The sequence below is a fragment of the Myodes glareolus genome, chromosome 6 (assembly GCF_982192425.1).
Source record: "Myodes glareolus chromosome 6, mMyoGla1.1, whole genome shotgun sequence".
Taxonomy (NCBI): domain Eukaryota; kingdom Metazoa; phylum Chordata; class Mammalia; order Rodentia; family Cricetidae; genus Myodes; species Myodes glareolus.
In genome coordinates this window covers 50,385,015-50,401,492 of record NC_142031.1, presented here as the reverse complement: position 1 = coordinate 50,401,492, position 16,478 = coordinate 50,385,015, and the positions used below count along the sequence as shown (strand labels likewise).

The window sequence follows — 16,478 nt, the reverse complement described above, 5'->3', positions numbered from 1 at the left end:
ATATTCATTATATGTTAGGATAATTTACAAAACAAGACAATGCACATTTTTAAATGGGCAGTATGTTTTTTAACAGAACCATAACAAATAGGAATAAGCACTCTGACCAGGGTATCAGGTAGGCTAACTGCGAATCTTCTCCTTTCCCTCTGCTCCTCTAAATACAATCTCCCAGTCTCATCCCCAACTCTGTAGCAAAATACCTGCTGCAACCTCCCTTCCCCACTGTCCCCATCTCCAGTGGCTCACACAAATCTTCCCCTCCAAACATCCTCCCCCATCCCTCATCCATTGCTTTGTCCCAGCCCCCAACCTCAAAAGTCCTTCTCTGGGAACCTGCAGGCCACTGTGACCAGGGAAGCAAGCCAGCTAAACAATAGATCTTCAAGCTAACAACAGATCTTCACCGCTCCCTCCATTCCTCCAAGGCCAATCCCCAGTCTCATCCTCAGCCCTATACCAGACTGGCTGCTGTCGCTTCTCCTCCCTCTGCCCCCATTCCCAGATGACTAAACAGATCCTGGTGGAACACCCTGCTTTCTGCCTTCCTGTTGACCCCCTCAGCCACTCACCCAGCCCATCCCCATTCCTAAGTGTCAGCTCTCAATACTCAGAAACAGTTTATCTAGAACCCCAGTGGCCACACCTATTAGGACCCCAGAAAAATCTCATAGCAGGCAGCACTGCCACTATACTGTCTGCTAAGAAACAGAGAGGTAACAGAAACCAAGGAACAAAGCCCCCACCCAACAAAGAAGAGGACAAATATCAGCACCTTGAATTACAGTCTTCCCAATCCCAGATACTTATTTGCCCCTGTAAAAACACAATAATGGCCAAAGAATATGTCTCCACTAGAGATTAGGAACCCTACCATGCCAGGCCCTGAATATTCCAACATAGCTGAAACGCAACCTTTGTGAATATGATAGAGATCCTTAAAGATGAAATGAATAAATCCCTTAACAAAATTTATGAAAACAAACAGTGGAAGGAGATGAATAAAACTGTTTAAGGCCTGGATGATGTAGGATACTCCTCTGTATGCTATGAATATGTTTTGTTACCACTGTTAATATAGAAGCTGATTTGACCAATAGTCAGGCAGAAGAGAGCCAGGCGGGAAATCCAAGCAGAGATAAAAGGAGAAGGAAGGCGGAATGGGAAAATACCAGCAGCCCCCTGGAGAAGTGAGATGTGAGGTAACAAGCCACAAACCTTGTGGAAAAATATGAAATAATAGAAATGGATTAATTTAAGTTGTAAAAGGAATTAATAATAAGTCTGAGCTAATAGGCCAAACAATTTGTGATTAACATTAAGCCTCAGAGTGGCTCTTCAGGAATTAGCAGGCAGAAGAGAAACCTCCAGTTACACCTGAAAGTGGAACTAGAATCAATAAAGAAAACCTAAAACTACATAACCCAAGAGATGGAAGAGAGAATCTCAGACACTGAAGACATGGTAGAAGAAATGGATACATTGGTGAAAGGAAATGCTAAATCTAAAAAAATTTTTGAAACAAAACATTCAGAAAATCTGAGCCATTATGAAATAATTAATAGGAATGTGGGAAGGAGAAGGAACCCAGCTCAAAGACCCAGAAAATATTCTAAACAAAATCATAGAAGAAAATATTCCTAACCTAAAGAAGGAATGCCTATAAAGATACAAGAAGCTTACAGAGCACCATATAGTCTGGACCAGTAAAGAAAGCCCCCTCAGCACATAATAATCAAAACATTAAATGTGCAGAATAAAGAAAGAATATTAAAAGCTACAAAAAAGGAAAAGGAGTAATATATTAATATTAATTATTATTAATTAATTAATAATTAAAATTAAAAGGTAAATATAGTATATTAACTACTATAACCAGAAAACTTTGGAGAAAATAAGATATTCCATGATGAAGCCAAACTTAAGCAATATTTATCTACAAATCCAGCCCTACATAAATGCTAGAAGGGAAACTCAAACCTAAGTAGGTTAACTATACCCAAGAAAATACAGGAAATAAAGAATCTCAGAACAGTAAAAACAAAAAAGGAGGCATGCACACACACACACACACACACACACACACACAAATAAGCAAACAAACAAACAGGAATCAATAATATGATCTTTGATATCTTTCAATATCAATGGTCTTACTTCCCCTATAAGAAGACTTGGACTAACAAAATGGGCAGTAAAGCAGGATCCATTCTTCTTCTGCAGCCAAGAAACACATCTTAACAAGGATAGACATCACCTCAGGGTAAAAGGATGGAAAAGTTATTCCAAGCAAATGGACCTAGGAAGCAAGCTAATAAAGGCATTTTAATATCTGGAAAAATAGACTTCAAACCTAATCAAAAGAGATGGGAAATGACACTACATACTCATCAAAGGAAAGATCCATCAAGATACCATTTCAATTCTTAACTTCAATGTCCAAACACACTTTTGTAAAAGAAGTGCTAGTTCAGCTTTAATCCCACATTGGCCCTCACACACTGATCATGGTTTGGTAGTTTGAATGTAATTGGCCCCCCAAAGCAATAAAGCATTTCTGCACAACAGACCAGCATGGGACTATATATAGCAGTCTAGTTTGGATTAGCTCCAAACTGGAAACAACAAAACTGTTTCAGAAAATATGGAGGACTAAATTATGTTCTCACATACAAGAATACAGCCTGGCTGGAGACAAAAAGATGAATCTCTGATCTCTGCCCAACATATATGATTCCCACTTATTTTATGGTGTATCAAATAAGGTAGTTAGGAAAGGTTGGACTCTTTTGACTGTCACTTATGTGAAATTCAAATACGGACAAAACTTATATAGAGAAATCCGTTTAATGCTACAGATGGGCAAACGAGGAGGGTTTAAAGGAGATGGGACTATTGTCCGAACTTCATCAACAAGACAGGTAAATTTGAGAAGCAATATTTAAATACTCTGAAATGCAACTGGGTAAAAAATACAGAATGCCACACATATGTTGAGATGGAAAAGGAGTACAACACACAGGATATACACTTCATTTTGATTTTATAAACTGAGGATGTACCTCTCTACCCAAAAGTACCATTGACGGTTTGTGGGATGGAGTTTCCCATAACTTTATTCTTGCTGATGCTCCTGTGTTGGGCCACAAAAAATCAAATTGTTAGCATTCCAAGGAAAACAAGGAAGATTCTGCCATGGCTCTAGTTCAGTTCCCACTTTTAAAATAAATTACATATTTCAAACACACCAGCTGCCAGAGTGAATCCATACTGTTTAATTAGACAACTCTATGCTTTGCTAAATGAAAGTCTTTCCCTTGTATTACTTGGTCATTCCTTCTGTTTTTAGTGTGCTTCCATCACCAGGTGAAATGGTGGTAGGACATCCTCAAGGTTTCCCATCTGAAATACGTGATGACCACAGACAATCAGATGAGGACCACAGCTGATGGGCTCACCTGGACTTTGTCCATGCTTAGGTTTGCTCATCCAGAGACAAGAGAATGGTCCCCTCTAGCACCAATTCTAATCGGTACTAATAATAAAAACCCAGAGTCAGATATGGGGTTAATGCTAATGTTAATGCCCCTCAGAGGGGCAGAGCATCAGTCACTAGAGCATTTTTTACCTCTATTGCTCAGACTGAAGGGGCGATCCTGTCCTCAGACCACATCTCCAGACTCCGTCTGTCTCCACCAAACCTCAGACCACCCTGAGCTCTTGCCTTTTCCCTCCTATATTCCTCTCTCTGCCCAGCCATATTCCTTCCTGTCTCCATGTCCCTACTGCTGGAATTAAAGGCGTGGGACTCCCAAGTACTGCAGTTTAAGGTGTGTGCCACCACTGCCTGGCCTCTAATGGCCTACCTCTGCACTCTGATGTTCAGGAAAGCTTTATTTGCTGAAACACAAACAATATCACTACAGTCTACCTTCTCCAACATGCTGTGGAGTTCGAGAGTTGCATGCATCCTTTTATGACAAAAACACATTTATACTGGGAATATAAAATGTTGTATAAGAGCAGGAATCCATTGCTGGACATACTAACTCAATTTCGTTGTTTTACTTGTGCCGGCTAACCATCTCCAAAATTTCTGACGAGAAAAGCCAAACTGTATCAAATTTTATTTCTATTAAAGACAATCGTGAAGTATATCTTTTGTTCATCCTCAAATTCAAATTTTTATTAACTCCAAGGCAATGTAATTATGAGGAGAAGATACTTAGTGAGGAGAAAAGGCTAGTCAGCTTTCATCTGGGATCCCAAGATCTGATATTTCCATAATTGGTGAGAGTTTGAGTGTTTAGTGTAGCATGAGGGGCCGGCTTGTTGGGCCCAGTACCCCACAGCCGGCAAACCCCAAAGAAAATCACAGACGGGACTCCATAAGATTATAAACTGATTGGCCCATTAGGTCAGGCTACTTATTAGTTCTTATAACTTATGTTACCCCATTATCCTTATCTACGTTAGCCACACGGCTCAGTACCTTTCTCAGCTGGGCAGCTTACAACTTTCCTCTCTGGTGGTCTGGGCAGAACTGGCTGAGGGAGCTTCCTGCTTTCCAGAATACTCCCAGGCTCTTTTCTCCACCCCTACTTCCTGTCTGGCTTTCCCGCCTATACTGCCTGCCTGGCCAATCGGCGTTTTATTAAAATATGATTGACAGAATACAGATAATTCTCCCATACCAGTTTAGTGTTAGCATCTGCAAGGTTTCACAATTTAAGGAAACAGAGATGAGCTAATCAATAAATGAGGCCTCAAAGTCATTCTCTTTGGTAACTTTTGACTTTAAATACTTAATGGTATGGGAGAAGAATGAAGCCGAAATACATTCGAAAACTTAGATTTTTTCCCCTACTGCAGTATTATTTTTTTTATCTTTCAGTGAATAACCCTATACCTTCTAATCTGAAATCAGAAGCAAAGAAGGCTGCCAAGATATTAAGAGAATTCACAGAAATAACTTCCAGAAATGGGCCTGATAAGATTATTCCTGGTAGGTAAATTTCTAAATATGCTTGTTTTCCACATTGCTTAGCATTTCTCCACAGCTGTCCTATGGAAACAAGCAGACATTTAGACCACCCTCGTCTCAGACCTCAGGGACAGCACTGTGCAGACGCTCTTCCAGTAGGCAGACAAAGTGCCAATTAAGAGAAAAATCCTCCCTCACTTTGCTTTGAGGTACCAGCCTAAACCCTTGAGTCTCTGCTCCATTCAGTTTTTTAAAATTCAATTTTGGGGGAATGTACAAACAAATTTTAAAAACTACTAGCTAACCTCTCAGGTAAATTTTTATGATTTAAGCTTTTTAAAGCACTTCATGATTTTTTTTTTCGCAAATAGGGAAATTGTATTTACAAGTAACAATATCATGTGTGTAAGCAAAAGGCACCAAAGAGAATTTGGTCTGTAATTCTGATGAATTCCGTAAGTGGCATCCTGTTCTCCTAAATGATGCTGTTATTTTTTGTCCAAAGCCATCATCAACAATAGCGTTAACTCTGAAATGGTACCTAGCCAGTGCTGAGGGTGTGGCTTTAACTCCGGTGTCCACACATATGCTCATATCGCTCACCAAACTCAGAGCTCCCCTTGCGACTAAGCAGAGTGAATATCGGTGATGCTGTGCCTTTAGTGAATGCAGTTATAGCTCTCATTGTAAGTGAACTCTTAAATGGGAATAAACTGGTATTGTAAGGAGAATTAGGGTTTCAGTATAAAGTAGCAGTTCAAACAGATCATGCATTTAAAAGGAAAATCTTTCAAAACGACGAATCAATTTTGTTGTCAAATCCAAAATTTCTTATTAATAATGAATTCAACCAGGCGGTGGTGGTGCATGCCTTTAATCCCACAGAGGCAGGTGGATCTCTGTGAGTTCAAGGCCAGCCTGGTCTACAAGAGCTAGCTCCAGGACAGGCTCCAAAGCCACAGAGAAACCCTGTCTCGAACAACCGAAAAAAAAAATAATGAATTCAGCTATATAGCTCTAATATCAAAGCTCAGTCGCAAGCGGCCTCTCAGTCATTATTATTCTGTTTGTGTGCAGCCCACGTGATTGCAAAAGCTAAAGGACTTGCAGTGTTGTCTGTGATTAAAGCTGGATTTCTGGTGACAGCCAGGGGAGGCAGTGGGATTGTCCTGGCGCGTCTTCCAGATGGAAGTAAGTTGGTACTTGTGGAGACCTTAAATCTTCTGTGTTCTCTTCATCTGTTGTGGATGCTCTCATGGAGAACATGACCTGCGAATCCACCATATGCTTCTTCTTGAAATGTGTAGTGCATGTCAGGAAGCAAGCAGGAAAGCTAGCCTATGGTTATTACTCGGTGGTACTCAAGGTATATCTGACTGTTACATTACATTTTGTAGGCTTCCCTTGGAACACTACCTTGAACATACTATGCACATTTCTCTTGTTGAATATGAGTTCTTACTCCTCAATTTTGTGGGAAAGCCAGTTTCTTCTGTTTATGAAAGTAATCTGTAAACTTCTTTGCTTCTCTGGAAGACTTACCCCCCTCCTCCTAGCAGAACCATGTTATAACATTTCTTTCTAGGCTAAAAGCTGTTGTTTGATTTGTCAGAGACAAATCTGAAATGCATTTGCTAAGAATCCTAAAATCCAATGCTTTTAGTATATATATGCTTAGTTACATGTCAGAACCAACTAAGGTGCCTTTTCAACTCGACCTGTGTTATTACTCATGTAAGGGAACACATTGTTCCGTCAGTAACTGTTTTAACAGCAATCATTTATACTTTGAGGTAGTAAGCACAGGTATTGGTAAACAGATCCCTGGGCTGGAGGCATTGTTTCTGCAGGGACAGTGGGGTTCTCCTCCAACAGCCGTAGCTATTTTTGTAACTCAGGGTGGCCTTGGGTACTAGGGTTCATCATAACTCCAGTGCTGTGGCCACCAGCCACTTTTCTTTTGCTGGCTCTTTAATAAAAGGCCTTAACACTCCAGTTAGTTTGTTTTTTTTAATTGTCACATTTTAAAATAATAAAAATCCTAAATATTTAAAAATTGGAAAATATGTAGCTCCTTTTTTTTTTTTTTGACATATTGCCCAAATGCACAAGGGTAGACGCCTCAGCAGGGACACCAAACACAGATTCGGCACCTTCCCAGAGGGTCCCTGTTAGAGGAGGACTAGTCTCCACAGCACGGCTCTGCAGATTTGTCTGCTATCCATTGACAAGACAGCTTTGTCACTAATAAGTGAGGGTCTGCCTCTACCAACCTCGCCACCCCTGCTCCTAACTGCACTCCATTTTTCTATTATTTTCAAAAGCGAAGTTTCGTTGCCCTGTTCTTCCAGAACAGCTGCTATACACCTGCTGAGACTAGCCGAAAGGCTGCCCAAATAAGGCAGGCAAGTTCCTGATCCCAGAGAACAGGTCTGGAAGGTAGGCATTTCTTAGCATAGGAGTGAAAAGCAGCTTTGGGAGTTTCAGGTACTGGATCCTATCATCAAAACTCTTCAAACACTGGCAGGTTAATTCTAGACGCATCCATGATTAATGCTTGTCTAGGATGAGCTCCCTAGCAAAGGAAGGTCAGCACGAACAAAGTATCATTTATAAACACTCTCAATACCAATCTAAAAATTGCTTTCCTAGATTTGTTTCTATACAGGAAAAGTAAGTGCACATCAATCCTAAAATTCCAAGTCGAATTACTGTGCTTAGTTTACAGTTATAAAGGAAACTTCTTGTGCACAGAGGAACCGAAACCGGTTGTCACGGCCACGCAGTAGAGTTGTGTTACCCATCTCTGGTAGTTATTGAAACAAACTCTTGACTCTTGATCACTTCTGTCTATGATGCAATTGTGACTCAAACCTTGGCAGTTAAGTTCTAAAAATATTGATAGTAGGAATTATCAGTATTGTATTTGTTAAGTGGATAATAGGATCACAATTTAGTTTAATATGAGTTATTAGGGAAAGCATGGGACACATGAATTTGTGAGTATGACAATCTTGGTTAATACTTAATATCTTTTAAAAAAAACCTTTAAATTTTAAAAGATTTTAAAATACAAGATGTATGAGCCTTTCGAGAAAATATTATTTTTTTTCATATGACAGATGTTTTATGTTACAATGTTTTTCTCTGTTTTTGTCAGAATGGTCTGCACCTTCAGCCATTGGGATTGCTGGCCTTGGTGGAGGATTTGAAATAGGAATAGAGGTAAGTGGGCTGTCAACACCATTGCTACGATCCCCAAAGACTGCCCAAACTCAATATGATGTAACTAAGGCTTCTTTATGCCCTTACTTTGCTTCTTACACCTGTGGAAGGTTGCTTCCCCCTCCCTCTCCGCTCCTCTTCTCTCTTTCCCTCCCATTCTATGAACTTGGCTGGCTTTGGTCTTCTCTATAAATTGTTGTATATATTCAAGTCAACATAAACACAAAGCCTTTGAATTCTGCTTTTCTGGGTTTTATCTGCACCATGTACAGCGCTTTGGAACCTTGGAGGCATTTTCCCAGCAGCTGCAGCCCCCAGTGCCACCTTCTGGTAATTTCCTATCTGTAGATTAGCTAGCTACCTACACTTCCAGTTCTGATGTCACCACCCCTCTTCCTTTAGCCCCACACCTATTTCCACAATCGCCTTTATCTCTTTCCAGAACTTCCAATGTTCTTTTTACAATCTTTATATTCCCTATGCCCTCTAACACTACAACCCCATGGGAGCCTGCTTTGAGCATTAGGTCAAGTGCCATTTGTTTTGAAAATACTGAGAAATTAAGTAATAACAAATAGCTTACATTTCAAAAGACTAAAGATCAAAAAGGAGAGTTGCAAGATCATTCTTTGGAAATTGAGGATTTTTTTTCCATTTTAATAGCCTTATAAAGGAAATATAATGAAACATAAAGATACTCAACAAACATCTTATTAAATGCTGTACTTTATTTTTTCAAAAGCAACATGGGTTAGTGGTTGGACTGCACTGTGGGAGAGGATGGTGCTGGCTCAAATTCTGGTTAGTGCACCGTCTTGCTGTGATATCGGAGGCCACTTTTGCTCTGGATCCTGCTTTCGTCATCTACAGCATAGAGATGAAACTGGCCTTCCCTGGAGCTTATGTTGATGATCAGAGAGACTGATGTATGCATAAAAAGCTCTTGGAATGGCACACACTATAATTTTCTCTTTTAAAGTTTTTGCCATTTACAAAGTTTGAATCATGAAGCTTATATCCATGGTTCCATAAAATTACTACTGGAATTTATCTCATTAGCATGCAGGAAAGGTAATCATTAATTTTTGAAATGTGGTTTTGAATTATTATCTGGTTGCTGATTTCATCTTACGTACCATTTTTATTATTTCAAAATAGTTTTGAAACAGAGGCCCTAAACTGGAGACACTAAATAATTAGCAGTTCCCCAGGAATTCCATGCTGGGGAGGGAAAGTCTAATTCCTGTTGCTGTGAGTGGGGAGCCCTGGGATTAGCTTTGTTAAGAGGACAATTGAAGTCCAGGGTAAAGGCTATGGCCAATTGAACTGAGATTCAGACTCCATACCAATCGGCTAGCAGGCTTAAGTGCAAGATTCCCCATGTATTTAAATCAGTACAGGGATAAGTACAGTTTCCTCATATGTGAGTTTGGAGATGCTGGCTGTAAAGGATTTGCTCTTTTCTTCTCCATTGCTTCTCCAGATTCCCCTCTACAATATATTCAGACCTTCTGTGACTTGGCTTCAAGCTTTGATGGATGTGTCCCCATCTTTATTCATATAATCTCTTTTCAGAGATATATCCCCAAATCTATATCTTTTGTCATTGTTTTTGGTGTTGTCTCACTGATCCTGAGAAAGAGTAGTTACATCTATCTCAGTAAGAACTTTAGAGACATCAATGACCTTGAATGAGTAAGCATTATTTGTAAAAAGCCTGAGTGAAGTGAAATTATTCAGTGAGCTTTAGATTGCAATTGATTTAGATGACAAGTCATATTTTCTTCTGAGTCCTGAAAGTGTCCAGCCATCTTAACCTTTACATGTAAATCCCCTTGATAAAACAATAAAAATATTTAAACGCTAGGTGACATAACAATATCACACAAATTGTTCATTTGTTGTAAGAAATTTCCCCGGGGGCAGAGCATGTTAACTGAGAGGTATCTATTTCCAGTAGAGCCTTCACCTAGTAGGTAGAGCAGCTTCCCCCTAGCTGCACAGGTAGACATGCCCCTAACCTGTCCCTTATGCTTGGTTTTCTAAGACGTATACCTTAGTTCCTCTGGAAAACCTTGAGGCCTTATGCAGTTAAGGCCTAATTGCATACAGCTGGTTGGGAGGAACGCTGGCTACTAGGGTGAAGGCCCAATGACTGTTTGTCTCCTCCTTTCCTGAAGGAATATGAACATTTTAACAAGCCTAGCTGTGATTATTTTAAGCAGGCAGTTGGTTGTTCAGCTAGGAAGACATTGCACAGTATCATTTTAGTAAAAGAAGATTCAGGGGCCTGGAGAGATAGCTCAGTGGTTAAGAGCACTTGGCTACTCATTCAGAGGACCTGGGTTCAATTCCCAGTACCCACCTGCTAACTCAGCGCTGTGTATAACTCCAAGACCTGACACCCTTGTACTTACATGCAGGCAAAAAACACCAGTGCACGTGAAATGAATAAATTTAATAAGAAAAGAAGATTGAATCTAAATTATGCTTAAGAGTAATGTAATAAATTAATATTGCCTGTGCACATACAGATAAACCTTTAGGCTTTGTAAGTTTCCAAGTAAACCTTAGAGAAAATATAAGATAGTTTTTATGATTTCTACAGCATGTGGGATAAATTGATGTTTATAGCACCCAAGAGAATTTTGCTGACTGCGATGCTGGAGGTTTTTTTTTTGGAAAGATTTTAGACAGAGTTCCTTTTGTCCTTTCCATGTATAAGCATCCCATTATTATAGGCACCTGTATGACTTGAGATCAATAATGGTAACCTTGATCTGCAAGCGGTTTATTTCTTAGCTGTTCTTAAGCATACAGTGCCTTTTTCTTGGGCTGTTCTGTTCTCTTCCCTGTCACAGAGTCAAAGGGCCAACCTGACCCAGAACAGAATCTTTGCAGGAAACTTTGAGACAAACATGTTTGGGTCTGAAGTGGGTGTACCAAAACCTGTCTCCAGAAACAGCTTTTCAGTGAGCTAAGCAGATGAATTTTTTTCACTATTATCTGTACCCAAAAGACATTTAATCTCTATAAAATGAAACCCAGTTACATATGTATCTGTAGTCAGTTTGTGTTTGTCTGCAAATGGGGGCAAACAGTGTGAAACTTTAATAAGTATTCCCCATCTTACAAAAACATAAAGTTACATGATAATATACTGATTCTATGAGGCTTGGAGATTTTGGCTCAAACCTCTAATAAATATATATATATATATATATATATATATATATATATATATATATTCCCTTTGACCCTTTTAGAACTTACAGTAGCCATTAAAACATTAAACACAAAACCACGAAACCGAGGCATCCAAAGGAATTTAGGAAATGATGTCATCAAGTTGTTCTTTTTCCTTGATTTGATGTGTACTTATAATTGATAAGATTATCCAGGTTTGGTGGGGTAATAACAAAGGTAGGCCACAGGGTTAGGACAGAGAAGTCCCAAGTAGGTAAAAAAGCTTATCTCAGAAGAAGCAAGCTTGGAAATGCCTAGAAAGAGCCAGGGGGTGGGGCGGGACCAAACAATACATTCATCAACACATTTATTCAGTGATCACAGCATTCCTTCCTGGTTTTCCTAATAGGTAATCTGTTCCAAGAAGTACAGTTTTAAAAGTCAGTATGTAAGGAGATAATGCCATGATTTGTGTTCAGTACATTTAACATTTTCTTTGTAGGAAAATGACAGCAAAGTGCAGAGCACTAAAAATGCCTTCAGCCCATCTTAGAATAGTCTGACTGACAGAGCTTGCAATAAGCTACTGAATTTTTGTCATTGGAATTTGATAGTGGTAGGGGCACCGGCCAACTCAGTCTTTTACGGAGGGAATATTACTGAGCCTTTATTGTCAGAGCTCAGAGTTTAGTCTTCAAACACCTAAGGATAGAGCTTCTGAGTGAAGACTGGAAGATGTTGTGAGACAGTCCCTATATCTTGTAACATGAAGGGGCCTGCTTGTCGGGGTTTATGTCCTACCCAGTTCCCCACAGCCAGCAAGTCCCAAAGAAAATCACACAGAGATCTCCGTAAGTTATAAAACTGGTTGGCCCATTAGCTCAGGCTACTTATTAGCTCTTGTAGCTTATATTAACCCATTATTCTTATCTATGTTAGCAACATGACTCGGTACCTTTCTCAGCGGGGCAGCTCACATCTTGCTTCTTTGGTGGTCTGTGCAAGACTGTGGACGGCGGGGGGTGGGGGGGGGTCCTGCTTCCCAGAATACTCCTGCTCTCATTGCCCTGCCTCTACTTCCTGTCTGGTTGACCCACCTATACTTCCTGCCTATCCAATCATTGTTTATTTAAAACATGATTGACAGAATACAGATAATTCTCCCGCACCACTCTCTGATTTGTGTAGTGAGAATATCCATGCCTCAGAATTAGGTGTGAGAAATGTATGAATTCCTGAAATAACAAGACCAGAGGGAAGTTACGTAGCTTCCAGACAGAGCCAAGGGGTAGGGGTGGTGGGTGAGGGAGAATGGAAAGAAAGAACAATGTGTCTTCTGTGAGGTGTGAATATGGAGTGCTGTGTGACAACATTTTCTGGGAAGATGCAATACACATCTACTCGCTCCAAATAGGGAACCCACAGCAGACCAAAACACAGACAACACCAAAGTCCACCTTGGTGAACCAGTGAGTTTTATTGCGGTTATTTCCAGTAACATGGGTGAGGGTTATTACAGGAGCAGAAATGACTCAGAGACAGGTGCGTCATCAAAGTCCACCCCAGCATGGGTGCCAGCTCACAAAGCTGCGAACCTGCAGCGCGCTGCAGCCTATAGACAGTGCAGCAGGCTGGAGGGTGCCCTGTGCAGGTGCCTCAGTTGGTCTAAACTTCCTCAAGGCAGGTCTTTTGGTTTTAGGGTTTTTTTTTCTAGGTAGCTGATCTCAAGAGTCTTCTTTGCAGCAACAATCCCACCAGTTGAGAAGAAGACCACTACCACAGCTTTTGAGCCAAATTTGAAGCAGGGTTTATTAAATACTGGCCAGGAAAGTAGATGCTGGCCAGGTTCATACCTAAGATTCCCAGAGAGTGACCCTAAATTGCATTTAAGTAGAGGTTTATAGAGGTAAAACCCACAAGGCTACGTACTTCCCACCTCTGTCTTCTTGTCTGTGTTCCTTCCACTTACATAAAATCAAGCACATCGCGTGCAGTTTAGAGAGCCAACCTTGTTTACTGATGTGAAAATACATGGCTTGTATTACATAAACAACCCCCAGCATTCCGGGAAGTTATCTGTTTTCGGGCAAGTGGGACTTACAGGTTAGAAGCCTTTTTTGTTTTCTAGATCTCTTAAGCATAGTAATTAAAACATAAAACATAACTTTAGCCCTCACAGCAGCTTTTCTCCTCCAAGAGTCTTCTCTGCCACTCATCTTCCATCTGTTTGAGGCAGACTTTAAGCTTTTGTTGCTTACTCTTTCAGGGAGGAGCCTAGTAAATCTAGTCAGTTTCAGGGACTTCCTGGAGCTACTTTGAGTTTTTTACCTTCCTGCTTAAGGAGCTTCCAGTAGGAAGGAATGTTTCAGTGTTACACAACAGGAGCCAAAGGAGGAGTACCCCAGGCTTCTTACCAGTGCTCACAGTTGGGACTGATGGCTAGCTGCCAGTTGTCAAGCGTTACCCCGAGCCAAACTTGAGATCATGGGAAGACTTCCTTAGCAACCCAGGGAACTGACACAGACCCCACAACAGTAGCTTAGAGAAACGACACCTTAGAGCATATCCCTTAAATTTTACTGTTGGAACTGTCATTTTTTTAGCTCTTATGTTTAAGGACTTATTTAATTGAAAATTTTGTGTCTTTTAAATTAAATTCTTATATAAAACATCCAAACTTTTATCAGATTCTCCAGTACTATCTTATACTATCTCAGTGTTGCTCTGCTGCTCAGCCTTCCTCAGGAAGACTTTCCTGCTTTTGTTTTCAGCTATAGACATATGTGCCCTTGACTGTTGACTGTTTCACTAGTGGCATCACAGAAAGGACGCAGGATCAGCCTACTCTTACTTCAGAGACACCAAATACCAAGCAGATGTAAATTAGAAGAAGACTGACTTTTTCCTAAGTAGACTCTCAGAGCTGCTTTGCCTTTCTTAACTGTCCTGAGCTGTTCTAAGTGTGAGGTAAAAAGTCCACACTTGCTTCCAGGTTTGAAAAGCCACCAAAACTCCCCAGTCCCTGACCTTGAAAACCCACCAATTCCTGGCCTTGAAAACCCACCAATCCCATTGTGGAAATCTCTACTCTGGAAAATGCCTCCTCCAAGAAACCCTGTATAAGCCTACCTCCTGCTCAGTCCCCTGCTGCTTCTTTCTGGATCAGAGGCAGCCACTCTCTTGTGTCTTTCCCAGGAAGTCTCTTGTGTGAGGCTTGTTGTATGGTGTGACTTTGTGATATTTCTTGGCTCCATACTGCCAAGATGCCTTTTTCTCAGAACTTCAACACTTCTCTTGGGGAAACCTTTTCCTTCAGAGATAGAACACTTACACTAGACAGTATGCAGCAATTAATATATCATTTCTGGAAAGAAATATACATTTTCTGAGTGTGAAAGTACCAAACAATGGAAGGTTGTTCTCTCCAGGTGCCTGTGATACACAGTTATGGTTATATAATCACTTTAGGAAGTGCTTAAATTTGCACAAGAAATGAGGTATAATGGACAGGCCTGTAATCCTAGCATTCAGGAGACCAAGGCAGGAAGATTGTAAATCAAGGCCAGCATTGGCTGCAGAGTGAGACTCTGTAGCAAGCAAACAAACAACAATAAAGAAATGATAAACCATCCTGCCATTTAACACTGCCATTCTCAGAAGTTGTCCATATGTCAAAGAAGAGTGGTTGGTGCAAGTGATGGCACAGAAAAACTACCAACTGGACCACTCCATGGGGATCAAACTGCCAAGACCCTATCTGGGGTAGGGGGTCAGAGAGATGAGAAAAATGCTGGAAAAGCAAGCATATTTTGTATGGCAATCAGCAGGTTGATACAGGCTGTCTGGGTAGACTAGGTGCTCTTGACCAATGTCGTTGATCTTTGGGGGAAGATTAAGGGAAGTTCTTCGAGGGTTAAGGGTAGGCTTTAGGAGGTCTTCTTTTCTGGTAAACAGAAACCCCACCTTTAGGCTTTCACCATTCTCTTTACCTGGACAAAGTCCTTCTGTTTAGGACAGTGCTACTTTTATTGAGGGTCGGGGAGGGGGATTTTGGTCCTAATAATTGTCAAGAGTTGAGAAGACGTCTGCGTGTATCAGGAACCTCTTTATATCATGAATATTTCTGATGTTAAGATTTTTCTGTACATCGAATGAAACATTGATTGGAAACCATTTCTAAAAATGTAAAGAACTATACAAGTCAAGGTATCTTATAGGATCTACTTGGCCCTGGTGTTTCACTGTTTTGTGGCCATATAGGCCTTCCAAATAATTTCTTTTCTTCAGATAGTGGAGGATGGCTATGTGACGCGCCACCATTACAGAGAAGAACATAGGCTTGCACGTCTATCAGTATCATTTAGTGGAGTTCATACCCAAAGAGTTCCCATTTTGACCCAGTTTCTTAGCACTTGCCATATGTCTTCAGTTTTACAGATACAGATGATGTGGGTATCTGATCCTCCTGACAGTTAGGTGAGGTAGGTTCTGTGCTAAGACTTCAGGGTAGCAAATCAAATCAGTATGCCACTTAATATATTACCCTAAGGGGGGGGGGAACTGGGAGTCAGCACTGTGGTCTCCAATAAGGCCTCTCACTTTATGGGTGATGCCCGTTTTCTTGTCTAACTATGGCCATTGTGAATTAGAAAAAACAAACTCTATATTGTATTGACCTAACCAGTCACTTGAACCTTATTCTCGTTCCTATTCTTATTTAGAGAAGAAATAAGTCACTTCCTTAGACATTACTAATGGAAGTCAGCTGGCATCATCCAAACACCCACCATGCAGTGTCGGGGTGGTTAAGTGTGCAGTCACTCATGGAGTTAGGATAGAAATCATCTCAGAATGAAGCTTGGCATGAAGTCCCCGCTCTGCATCCAACGAGAGTAGATTTTTGTAGAAGTTAATTTTGAGATCAAAGCACATTCTGTCTTCACCTTCTTGATCTCTTCTGGTTATCAGTGTGACAGTTTGCAGGTAGAGCAACTAATGTCTCAGATGCATTGCCTGCTGTCAGGAGGGCTGAATGGCACATGGGGTGTTGCCATCATTACCTGAACAAGACTGGCTTCTGGCC

General features: G+C 40.6%; 1 protein-coding gene across 3 annotated transcripts in view; it reads left to right on the top strand.

Moving 5' to 3' along the window:
* Sh3yl1 (SH3 and SYLF domain containing 1) overlaps positions 1-16,478 on the top strand; it is a 38,250-nt gene that overhangs the window by 4,921 nt on the left and 16,851 nt on the right. For all 3 annotated transcript variants that reach the window (XM_048439851.2, XM_048439854.3, XM_048439853.1), the window contains exons 2-4: positions 4,895-5,005; positions 6,062-6,175; positions 8,145-8,209. In XM_048439851.2, coding sequence (XP_048295808.1) covers positions 4,895-5,005; positions 6,062-6,175; positions 8,145-8,209 — 290 coding nt within the window. The remainder of the gene's footprint in view (positions 1-4,894; positions 5,006-6,061; positions 6,176-8,144; positions 8,210-16,478) is intronic.